The following is a 13,464-nucleotide window of genomic DNA, read 5'->3' as shown; positions in this document are numbered from 1 at the left end:
ACTCTGCTATTTTCCATTACGTTCTTCATTATTTCCTTAAGTATTTATGTTCTCCTGAAAGGGACAGGCTCTGCTTTTCATATACCAAGTTCGCATAATCCTTAATCCATACACTACAAATATACAATACAGACCTGCACAGTAGACAGTTGTCAAAGATTTTGACAGTAATGCTCTTTTCATTCTTATCTCTTTATTTTTGAATTACATATATTTTTACGTAATTATTTTAATTGCACATAGTAAAGGTCTTACACAGCAAGACCTTTCTATACTATTATATAATGCATACTGACCAAATCAGTGTGGATAATATTTCTATCTTCTGAGCCTTCAAAAATTTGATTAACAGGTCAAAGATACACATAGTTATGGGAATCAGCATGATATTTTCATATGAATATGCAGTGGGTTTTAGATTATATTTTCTATATCTAATATGATAGAAAACATACGATCAACAACACTTGCTCTTGCTCCCCTGAAAAGTCTGTCATTATGGGAGACTAAAGCCAAGTGAAAATGAGTGTTTCTCATTGCTAACTCATGCTATCTAAATAACTCTGTATCATTACTTTTATCCTTATTATTAGTTCATAGAAACTGACTGTAGCATTTAGACTCAGTCCAGACATAAACACAAATTCACGCGATTGTTTCGATTATTTCTTTGTACCAGAGTTCACACTATGTCTTACATTTTTGGATTTGCAATTGATTTTCAGATTTGCACAGTTATACTCACTGAATTCATGTATTTTGTTAAGGCATGATCTTCTAAAAATATACTTTTCATTTGCTACTATCAGTCTTAAAAAGTACTTGTATTCAAAGAAGTGGTTTCATATACGCATATATTACTCATATTTTGATCATATTCAGCCACATTATTACCCTACTTTAAAGCCATAGGTCATGATTTTAATAGGAGAGCTTTTATATATTTCACTTCTGCACAAACTGTCTATTCCTTTTTTGATGACTTGACCTCAAGCTGTTCAATTACAACATTTCCCAGAGGACGTCTCTGTAAATCATGTTTTAGACAGTTATTTTTACTCTCCCATCTCTGGAGCTGCATGCTGTACACTTAGAATTATGACTGAGGTCCCAGTGAGTCTCATTACACAAAAAATCTACCTTGGAGACTTAGCAAATGAATGGCTCCATGATATGTGTTATGGTACACATAAAGTGTCCACAGACTTTTGTCCTAACATCAGGGAGTGTTAGTCTATGCCAGTATTCATTTGGTTGTTTTCTTAGGAATTCTCTATGTTTATAGTCACAATCCAGATTTCTTAGTTACAAGACATTCTTGATATTAATTTTAAAATCCCAACAATTAAAAAAATAATGTGTCTTTTCTGTAAGTCTGATGAATCAATCTTTATAAATAAAGCAAGAATGGGAACATCTCGATCTGCAATGATGGGTGCGTTCTTTTGCTCTCCGTATTTTCAATGATGGCATCCATGCATGAAGCTGTTATCATAGAGGAACACAGGGAAAACATCAAAATTCGGAACTTGGAATGAGTGACAATGTCTTTATGCAGGTAACTCAGGAGGGGTATTTACTTCGGGTTTTCTGGACTAGGCTTTACATATGCTATTATAGTGCGGTAGGAACTCATATTATTTGAAAATCTATCACGTTGGTAATTAGGGGGTCTTCTTGCATTGCTAAAATATGTATATATTGATTCTAATCTTTAATACTATATCTGAATATTTTAATATTACAGATATCCACATTAAATTTATTCTTCTAAAAGCACTGTTCTTACAAACTAATTTGAAGTGTAATCAGTTGGGAGATTTTTAAAGTTCAGTTCTTTGTAAATCTCTTCATAAGACCAGCAAAATTTTCTTCTAGGGATGGTTTAGATGTTGAACATTAAAAGGTGAGGTTGTCTCTGTAGAAGGGGAATGTGTGACTTCCAAGAATGTCTGGGAAGTCTTGACTAAGGAAGTTATTACTTCAGTCCATAGGAATGGTCGGGGGAGTTGAGTAGAACTCAAATGCACCACTGGAATCAACAAAGTGATGAGCTTTGTCTAAGAAGAGCTGAGAAGTGAGGTAGGGTGCTGCTTGCAAACAGATCTTGTATCAAAGGATACAGTTTTTCAATATGCAAAAATACAGTATAAATATGTGACCAGAATGGTGCAATACAGGGAGAAAAATTGATGAGATAAAAAACGGAGGGGGCATGAGCAGAGCGGTATTATTAAGAATAATGGAAAGAATGAAATCTGCAAGAGCAGAGTTATGGCTCATAGTGAAGGTGGCAGAAAATCCGTGTTTATGGAGAAGAAGCAGAGCAGAATTTATGAAGTCAGATTAAAGTAAAGGTCAGCAGAGATTGAGGAGTAACTGTTGGTACTAGGATTATTTAAAATGTAAAGGGGCTCATGAATATTGATCCTACCTATAGTACAGTTTGCATTCTCTGTGTGAAAATTCCCTTTATCTCCCAGTCTATCTGTCAGTACCTTGTTCTGTCTCCTCTTTTTCCCTTTTCCTCTACCTCCTTCCTCTCCTCCCCTCTTCCTCTTATTCTTCCTCTTCACCTTCTACTCTTTCTTCTCTTTCCCTCCTGCAGTTGTGCCCCTCCTGTCATTTTAATCCTTCATGTACAAACCATCAAGAGCACAACTGAGGGGCTGGGGATTTAGCTCAGCGGCAAAAGTGCCTGCCTGGCAAGCACAAGGTCGTGAGTTCGGTTCCCGGTACCGGAGAAAAACCAAAACCAAAAAAAAAAAAAAAAAGAGCACAACTGAGACATAAATCACAAATGGCAGTACTGCCTACATAATAGCACAAATATACAACAGGTTTTTAAAGTACTTATGTACTTTCCTAATCCTCATGCTCATCATGGAAATACATATTTATAAGTGGATAGGTGTATGGTATCTTTATATTTGTTTTATAATAATATACTGTCATACATAATTTTCCACTTCCTTTTCAATAGTATTTTCTGGAAATTTCTGTAAGAGAACTGACATATTTATAATTAACTCATAAATGATGGTTCTTCCTTTGAAGAGATTTTCTACTCTATTCAATGATTTATCATTATTCACCTTAAATTGTGAATTTTAGAACTGCTATAAAAATAACACACAAAACATGCTGTGTATATATTCTCATGTAGTAAGGCTTTAATTTCCAGGCAATAGATTGCAAAGAATGTAATTGTGATAAGTGGTATGTGCATTTTTACTTCAATAGAAATTGTGAATTGTGTCCCAAAAATTGTAAAATTCAATATGAAGAAAACACCCTTTTTAAATTTTGTGAAGCTACTGTAAATCTTTACTACATTTAAAATCTAATGTCTATGAAGTGATATTTGTGTGATTTCTTCTGTCCTTTTCTCCTTACGGGGGAATGGAGCATCCTACCTTTACTGGTCATGTGAATGTACTTTCTCATTCATTGTTTACTTATATTGTCTATCCACTTTGCTATTGGTTTGTATTTTAGTTATTAATTTCTTAAAAGTTTGTGTATATTTTAGATAGTAGCTGTTTTGTTCCCTAAAATGTAATTCTCTTCTCCAAATACATTTGTCTATTAATTTATGGGATGAATTCTTAACTATTAAAAACAAATTGAAAATAGCATTGTGTCCATTTGAGATATCTATTCTGAACTGAAAAAACTTTTCTACCATAGGAATGTAGAAAGTCATCTCATCTTTATTACCTTGAAGTAAATATAAGGTATGTCTTGCTGTTTTCACATTAAATCTAATTTATCATCATTTCTGCATACACAGTTAATTATATGTGCAAATACTTTAGTCCATAATGGAGAGCTATCTGTGGCAGGCTCATTTTTCTTTCATAAACACTTCTTTCCACCATCTTGTCTAACTATTTATTTCTAACACCTCCAAAATAGCACTCTGTTTTCATCATACTTGTATGCCTATAATCTTTCACAGGACTGGAACATAATAAATAACAGTGCCTATAAATGAAATGAATAAACCTAGTATCTTAAATTTCCAAACTCATGCTAATAATTTTGTTCACAGATAATTTTATTCTGAGCAGAGACACAAGGACACACAGAAGGACGCATGCAACAAAGGTACAATGTGACCGAGTTTGTGCTCTTGGGGCTCACTCAGAGCCTCCAGGGTCAGAAAATACTATTTGCTGTGTTCTTGCTGATCTACGTGGTGACAATAGCTGGCAATCTACTCATTGTCCTGACTGTGGTGCTCAGCCCAGCCTTGACTGCCCCAATGTTCATCTTTCTTGGCTACTTGTCATTTATGGATGCCATTTATTCCACTACAGTTACCCCAAAAATGATTAAAGACTTACTCTGTGAGAAGAGAACCATTTCCTTCAAAGCGTGCATGATACAGCTCTTTGTAGCTCACTTATTTGGTGGCGTTGACATAATTCTCCTGGTTGTCATGGCCTATGACCGCTATGTGGCCATCTACAAACCCCTGCATTATCTGGCCATCATGAACCAACAGCGGTGTGCTCTGTTGCTGCTGCTGACCTGGGTGGGGGGGTTTCTGCATGCTGTTCCTCATGTTCTTTTTGTTTACAATCTTCCCTTCTGTGGCCCCAATGTCATGGACCACTTCGTCTGTGACATGTACCCCTTATTAAAACTCGCCTGCACTGACACCTATATAGCTAGCCTCACTGTGCTGGCCGATGATGGGGTGATCTCTGTGGCCATCTTTACAATCTTGCTGGTCTCCTATGGGGTCATTCTGCGCTCCCTGAAGAACCTGAGTCAGGAAGGGAGGCGCAAGGCCTTATCCACCTGTGGCTCCCACATCACGGTGGTCGTCCTCTTCTTTGTTCCTTGCATTTTTATTTATGTGAGACCTCCCTCTATCTTGCCCATCGATAAATCCTTGACTTTGTTCTACACGGTTATCACCCCCATGTTGAACCCCCTCATCTATACTCTGAGAAATGCAGAGATGAAAAGTGCCATGAAGAAGCTCTGGACTAGGAAACAGAAATGAGTTTGTTTCACTTATGTTCCATGAAGAGTTGGTTCTCCCAGGAAAGTCATGTGTGATTATTTCAGTGTGCTGAAATTTTCTTCAGGTCTAATAACTGAACAATAGAAAGCATTTATGATGTAAAGTCTTTAACAATCCACATGTATTTTTAAGTTTATTAGAATTTGTTAGGAAAATATACCTTGTTTTTTGTTGAAATGTTTCAGTTGAGACTATCAATTTATGTGCTATAATTAATGTCATAAACATTTTTCCTAATGAGAGTTTTTCATGGTTGGTATAAAACAAAAAGTCACTGTTTTCAGAATGATATGGGAAAACCAACTTATAAATAAAAGTCAAAATAGAAATGAATGATAAGAAGAAGGGAGCTAGATGATTGCCAAATAAGAACATCAAGACTTGGTGGGACGGACTGGGAGGAGATGAATAAAGCAATGAAGACGTGCTCTGTACACACACCAACTCTTCTCATGGAATGTAAGTGTTACGCACTGAATAGTACTAATGAAATGCTTTAAAAGCATGAAAATAGAATTACTAATATTTATGATACATTTTGCAAAAATAAAATCTTTTATAAATATACATTTTTTTCTCTCTTCAAAATTCCAGAAAATACTGTTAGATCACATACATATTTGAAATGGTTATCTTATTATTTTGTTTTCTGAGATTATAAATATGTTTGTAGTGTTGCTTAGCAAGTCATGCTTAAAGAGAAATAATACCTTTTAAAAGAGAATAATAAAAACAGAACAATAGCAAAATACCAACAACATAGACCAAAGCAAAAGCTATAAAAATGATGCAGGGTTTCAGAACAAAATGATTGGAATTAACAAGGGTTGTGATAGGAATTAACAGGGGTTGTTATATTACATCTTGTCTTCAATGAATTTGCTCAGACTACCAGATGTAAAAATGCAAGATTGATCAAACTATTAAAGAGAATAAAAAATAAAAACAAAAAAAATTAGAAATTATAGAGTTTCACTAGACAAGGTGGTAAGAATTCACCTATGGTTGTTATACTTTTTTAATAGAATCAGAAAGAAGCTATAAATGTAAACAGCAGAACACAGTGCTAATGGTGATATTAAAATGACATTTTCCTTGGAATTTTGCATTTCTTTTCAGTTGTTTTTCCCATAAAACACAAACCAATAAACATAGATAAATTATTATATTTCAAATTCACATAGGTTGTTTAATTTTGAATACTTGGTGAACATTGTGTTTGAAATTTTGTTACAGATTTCTAGTAGAATTCCTTATGATCACAAATAGAAGCCATAGGATTTAAATCCTTTGAGATATACACCAATGTGCGTCATGGTCCGTGTGCTGTATATTTTGGTGACTATTTCATGAACACTTGCAGATACATAGGATAGCCCCACATCTGCTTTATCTTTTCCCATTCAAATTCTAATAAAAATACTAATTATTGAGCTGTGTGAAACTGATACACAGACATTTTCATACAGATGAACAAGACTTTATCTGCATTTGAATCAGCTTTCAGTGATTTCTCCTGAAATCAACTTTCTTCATCTCTGCTTGTGAGTTGCGATGTCAACTGAAAATTGTTAAACTGTATAATTACTAAATTTGCCTATGTTACAGAGCATGAGTTTTGAAAATTATTCTTTTTATGAGTGCTTCTTATTTGTACAAAATTCTGGGATTCAACATGCTGTCTATAAACATGCATATAACACTATATATTTGGATTATATTTATCTCTTCTATTATCCTTCCTTAAACTCGCATCCATGATTTTATTTAGAAAGTTTTTTGGTATTTTATTTCTGTTCATCCTGGATTGTTTCCTTCTGGAGACTTGACCTCAAGTTGTTCGATGATGCTATTACCCCCCAGGGTATATGTCTTTGGAAATCGTGTTCTAGATTGTTGTTCTTCCTCTGGCATCTTTGCAGATGCATAATCCGCCCTCACAGCTAAGATTGAGGTCCCAGTGAGTTTAATTAAAGAATAAGTCACCCTTGGACATACAGCTAGTGAAGGAGTCAACAATAAGTGCTGTGGGTCCAACACACACAAAGTGTCCACAGACTACTGTCCTTCCCTCAGCCAGTGTTTGGCTAAAGGAGCATTCACTCGACTGTGTTCTTAGACATCAAAACAGACTCGAAGCATGATGAAATAGGGATTACGGGTCTGTGTCCTTTTTTCACACCCTCCCAAAACCACATGCTGCATTTGAAGGCAGGGTGACAGACCTTCCTAGGAATCAATGTGTTTTCAAGACTATTTCATCATTTCTCTTATTTTATAAAACACAAATTGCAAACATGTGTCTCAGTAATGCATGAATTTTTTTCCAAAAAATTTACCTATTATGCATTAAAATGCTATTTAATATTATTTCTTAGGCAAAATATTGCTAAAATTGAACTTTCAATATTTCTTTTTTATAATCAAGAATCACATTTCTTGAGTTTATATGAAATTCATGGTTATTTCTATGATTATTTTCACTGGAAACTGAACTAGTGAATATGGGCTCTATTAAGGCATCATTTTGTGTCTCTTGCCTTGTCTCCTTCTCCTTCCTCTCTTCTCCTCTCCTCCCTCCCCTTCACTTCCTGCCTTTCTTTCTCCTCAACTCGATGCCCCTCATGTCCTTTTAACGCTTTGCACATCACACTTGCTTCTTTCAGCACCAGCATCACAGATGTAGACTGTGCTTCAGACAAACGTGCACTTCCATATTCCCGATGCCCATAGAGCCACATGCAAATATTTGCAATTGCATATATATACCATTTATATTTGTTTCATAGTATTATCACGTTATATATACTTCTAGGCATGTTTCTTTTTTATTGTATTGTAATTGTGGAAATTTCTCCTAGAGTACTTATATAACTGTAATTTTTTAAAATTTATTTTAAAAATAAAAGAAGGAAAACATATTAAGCAGCCATCCATTTACAAAATAGCATAAGAACATTATAAGCAATACAGAGTTACAGACAAAGTGGTAGGAAATTAACAATGGTTGTTGCACTACGTATTGATATCTTCAAAGTGGTTTTTCAGGAAAACAAATAGAAACATGCAAGATTGATCAAATAAGTAATCATTAATTGTTCTTTTCAGTAAAGCGACAGATGTAATTATTTCCATGGCTGTTTTCTATATAATAAATGTTATACTCTATCAAATTATATCTTGTTTTAGTATTCATCTTTATATTTTAAGCTTTTTTCTTTAATGCCATTAAAATAATGCTGCAAAACCATAGTGCACACATGCTTTTATGTACTAGACCTTTAATTTTCCTGCCATGCATTCCAAAGTGCTTAATTGCTGTGAGAAAAGCTATGTGTATTTTTACTTTCCATAGAGATTGAGAAATTGTATTGCAAAAATTATAAAACTCAAATAGCAGGAAAATATTCTTTTCATTTTAAAAATCTTTAAAGTTTTATGAAATTAGCATTTTTTCATACGCTTTTTCATCATTGACTGTACATTTTAAGTTGCTTATTTATATTCTTTGTCCACTTTTCTATTGCCTTGTTTTCTATTTCAGATGCTAACTCCGTTAATGTTCTCTTAAAAGCAAATCATTTCTCTAAGTTATTTTATGTAATTTTTATGGCACTTTTCCTATATTGTAAAGTTATTTGGAAGTTGTTACATGTGTTAATTTAAGATTTGTATTATTAGTTGAGAATATTCGTCTATACCTATAAATAGAATATCATCTCTATTTCATGAAATTGTTGACTAATAGGTAAAAAGTGTACATAGTTATGGAAAACAACATATCTTCAAGGCCACTAATTAAATGGGAATTGATCAAATTAACAGAACAAATGACTCCAACTGCTTTTCATCATTTTATGTTTGGAGACTTTGAACCTCTCTATTTGTACAATGAAGATATTTAGGTAATCATATGCCAGAATGTACGGGGTTATTAGATTGTAATCTCATTCACAAAACCTTTGTGACAAATTCCCTGTGACTCAGCCATAAAGTCAAATATTATTTATGTGTAATATGGTAGAAAACACATGTTCCTGCTCCCCTGAAAAGTCTAGTATTATAGCAGTGTAAGGCCATGTGAAAATGAGTGTTTTTCATTGTTAAATCATGCTACATGAATAACTCTGTATCATTAATTTTATCCTCATAATTATTTCATAGAAACTGATTGTAACATTTAAACTCTCTCCTGATTGCCATGGCCTATGATTGCTATGTAGATATCTGCAAACCCCTGCATTATCTAACCATCATGAACCAATAGATGCGTGTTTTACTGGTGCTCCTGGCCTATATTGAAGGTTTTGTCCTTTGGAATTTGCCTTTTATCTTGGTTTTGTTAATGAGATTTTTTTTCTATTTCCCAGTTGTCAGTTCTATTTTCCCTGTTGTCTGAGCAGAGAAAATTTAGGATATTTCTCTTTTTTAAAAGTAAGATATCAGGAACCATTAATATTTAATTGTTTGATCAATCTTGCATACCTATATGTAGTAGTCTGAGCAACTACTTGAAGGTAACAATAAGTAATACAACCGTTGTTGATTTCCTATCATCTTGTTTTGAAATTCTGTATCATTGTTAGTTTTGCGTTATTTTGTTTTTGTTATTTTGTTTTTATCCTTTTCTCTTTAAAATAAAAAAGTAGTATATAATTTCTACAATATGCAATTCATTGTTTTTTAGCCTGTTCTCCTACGAGCTTTGACAAATATCTGCAGTCGTGAGACCATCACAATCCTCAATATTCCAGCATTTCTTATACTCTTCTGTTCATTTTGAGTTGATCCTAGTGACAGCTGATTTTGGTCTTGAAACAAGTCCTTTATCATATTTTTTGCCCATATTTTGCTCCATCTGTGACACTGTTTCCTTTTGAAAGTATTTGAACTGCAGAATTTGTCAGGTTTTAGGCAGTAAAATTAATAATTTAATTCTATTATCAGTCGATTTTATTGGCAAGTTTAAGAAATCTTTGTACAACTCAGTGTCACAGAAGATACCTCTAATGTTGTCCTTTCCACTTTTTATACTTTTAGGGGTCACATTTAGTATTACAAATCATTTGGAGTTGACCCATCTTTATGGTAGGAGGTATTATTCAAAGTGTATTTTAAAAAATGAGATTGAATTAAATCAGCAGCTTTTTCTGATAAGACTGCTATTTCTTATTGAATTGCCCCTGCACTTTGGTAGAAAATCAGTTAGTGTTTGGGTCTAATTCAGGACTATCTCTACCACTTCATATGTATCCATTCTCCAATATTGTACTTTATGTTATGTGGAGAAATCCTGCACTGTGAGATATTCAACTCTGACCCTACCCAAAATCATATTGGACTTTTGTATGTTTTTTCATGTAAATCTTTGAACTAGATTGTATATTCTCTTAAAAATTTTCAGTGGCTTATAGTTTATGATTTCTTTGAGTATATAGATCAGTGAAAGAAAGTTTGATCTCTTAACAGTACTGAGTCTTTCAATTCATGGTTCTTGGTTTTCTCCTCACACATTTTGATTTCTTTCATTTGTTTTCTTAGAATTTCGTAGTTTCATCCTACCGAAGCACGTAGTCCAATAGCTCATATATCACTGTAATTTGACGTCTTTAATTTTTTGGGAAAGATACTCAAAGGAAGTATAGCTGAGTCCAGTATAAATTGTCTTACTAGTATTTTGAGGAAGCTCCATATGGATTTCCACAATGGTTACACTTGTTTATAATCCACTACTCCTTGGGAAAAGAATGGTATCAAGAATGGATAGATAGATGATAGATAGATAGATAGATAGATAGATAGATAGATAGATAGATAGATTTTATATCTATCTATAGATAGATAGATAGGTTATATATGTATAATTTCTTGGAGTATATATTCACTCCAAGAAATAAATATGCCACTAAAAACAAACTACCTAAGAAGATTGAATTCAGATGAAATAAAATACTTAAGGTGATCAATAATTCATAAGATTGAATCAATAGTCAAAAATCTCATCAGAAAAAAATATTCAAGATCAGAGGCTAGAAAATGGATAATGTTAACACTTGTATATTTTGTTTATATCCATGCCTATTTTCCTTCCTTAAACCAATAAGAAAGGACTTTAATAAAGGAGCTTTATGTATTATAGTTCTGCCCAGATTTTTTCCCTGTTGGTGATGTGACCTCAAGTTGTTCAATTATGATAATTCCCCCAGGGGGTATGTCTCTGGAAAGCGTGTTCTAGATAGCTTTTATCCTTCTGACATCTCAGTGCATTGCCTACCCTCAGAATTCTGGAGGTCCCACTGAGTTTAATTAAGGAAACTTCTCCCATTGAGATAGAGCAACTGAATGATACAATAGTATGCACTGTGGTTCAAATACAGGTAAAGTGTTCAAAGATATCACAGTTACCTCAGGGAGTGTTTGTCTATATTAGTATTCACAGAACTGTTTTCTTAGCATTAGACACGATATACTCAAGACATGATAGAATAGGGTTTTGATTTTTCTTTATTCTTTATTGAGTACTAAATGGTGTATGAGAGCAGGCCCCTATACCTGACTGAAAATCCAAATATTCTGGAGGCTAGATCATTGATTTATTTTTATTTTAAAAATTGCAAATAGATCTCTTACCTATTTATGTTTGTTTTACCACAAAATTTACCTTTTAACATCTCAAAATGCTTATTTATATTTGCTTGTATTAAGGACAAATTTTGCCAAAAATAAAGATTGGCATCTCTGCATAATAGATTCGGTTTTCTTGAGGTTACAGGACACTGCTGAGATTAGTGTAAAGACATGCAACAATCTTAAAAGAAATTTTTCTGAACTATGAATCAACTTTCCTGCAAGCATGGAAAGAATTGGTCAATAGAAACATTTCAAGGTCCAGCAAAGATGCAAGTGTTATTTTGCTTTTTGCGTACAGTGACCTCAGGGCATGAAGCTGTTATCATTTAGAGGCAAGGAGAAGCACCAAATTGGAGAACTTGGAACAAATGACACTGTCCTTGCAGGTAACTCAGGAAGGTTATTTATTTGTATAATTCTAAACTAGACTGTCCACTATGTACACTGATAACATAGGAACTCCTAGACCTTCAAAACCTTTATATGATTCTCATACCTAGTTATGTTGTAGGGTCCTTTGATACAAGTGTGTATATTGATTTCAATTTTGAAAACTCCTCTTGCATATTTCAATATTATAAAAATGTAGAATAAATTTTCCTCTTCTAACATCAATGTTCTCTCTAACTGATCGCATTGTAGCCATTTGGGAGACTTTTAATTAGCAGGTATTTATAAATTTCTTGTTAGGGTCACAGGAGCTGTCTTCTGCACATTGTTTAGAATATTAAAACATAACGTGTGATTTACCATCTGTAAGAATTAAAGAGTGAGTCTAGAGAATGCAATGTAATACAAATTTGAATCAGTGAGTTAGAGGTTAATGGAAAAGAATTTTGTGTCTAGTAAGAGGAAAACTCAAATTGACTGGACTTAAGTGATGAGGATTGTATAATATGAGCAGAGATTTGCTTTTGGATGCTGGCTTCAAAGACATGTGGGCTCCAAGGATAGAATTTTTTAAACATAAAAACATACTGTGTAAATATGCTGACAGAATCCTGCAATACAGGAAGAAATATAATGATGAGGAAATGGAGGGGGAGCGTGGAAGAGCAGTGTTAAGAGTGATAAAGAGGATGAAATCAACAGCATGAACAGAGACACGGGCCATAGATAAAAACAGAGATATTCCATGTCTGTGAAGAGGAAGCAGGGCAGAATTTCTGAATCAGAGTAAAGTCGATGTCAGCTTTAGACAGCAACTGTCATTGCTAGTATTATTTTCAAGGGAATATTGTGCTAGTGAATATGATTCCACTGAGAGTTTCCTTTCTGTGTATGTAGTCTTCCTGTCTCTGCCTTTCTTCATCTCTGTCACTGCTGTGATTCCTTCTCTTTCCCTCCTCCCCTCCCCTCATCTGCTCTTCCTGCCCATTCCCTGCCTTCCTGTCCCTGACCTCCCCTCTCCTTCCCTCCACTCTCCTCTCTTCCTGCCTCTCATCCCTTGCAGGCCCACTTCTCTAAACTGCTTTTGTGTATTCATTTATTGTATCCTTGTGCATATTCTTCAAATATTTTCAACTTTCAAATGTGTCAATCTGAGATTTCTATTAGAGAAGTTTCTTCAATCCCAAGAATGGAGAAAATCACACTCACTTTCCTACTGAGAAGTAAACATAAAATAAGTTGTATTGTTGTTTTACATCAAATATTTAACCTATTCTTTTTTTTATGATGTTAGCTGTATGAGCACTTCCATTAGCTTCCAGACAGGCAGCTGGTTATGGGAGACTCATTTTTCTTTCACACGCACATATCTCTATTTATTTCATATGATTATTTTATAAGAGCCC

At 34.0% G+C, this 13,464-nt stretch overlaps 1 protein-coding gene across 1 annotated transcript; it reads left to right on the top strand.

Moving 5' to 3' along the window:
• The first annotated feature begins 4,099 nt into the window (after nt 1-4,099).
• On the top strand, nt 4,100-5,017 carry LOC102021378 (olfactory receptor 4A15-like). The gene has a single exon (XM_005408175.1). It carries the CDS (start codon nt 4,100-4,102, stop codon nt 5,015-5,017), a length of 918 nt encoding a protein of 305 aa, XP_005408232.1.
• The last annotated feature ends 8,447 nt before the right edge of the window (nt 5,018-13,464 follow it).

Source organism: Chinchilla lanigera, unplaced genomic scaffold (genome assembly GCF_000276665.1).
Source record: "Chinchilla lanigera isolate Chin_1 unplaced genomic scaffold, ChiLan1.0 scaffold00110, whole genome shotgun sequence".
NCBI lineage: Eukaryota > Metazoa > Chordata > Mammalia > Rodentia > Chinchillidae > Chinchilla > Chinchilla lanigera.
This window is presented reverse-complemented; position numbering and strand designations above follow the sequence as displayed.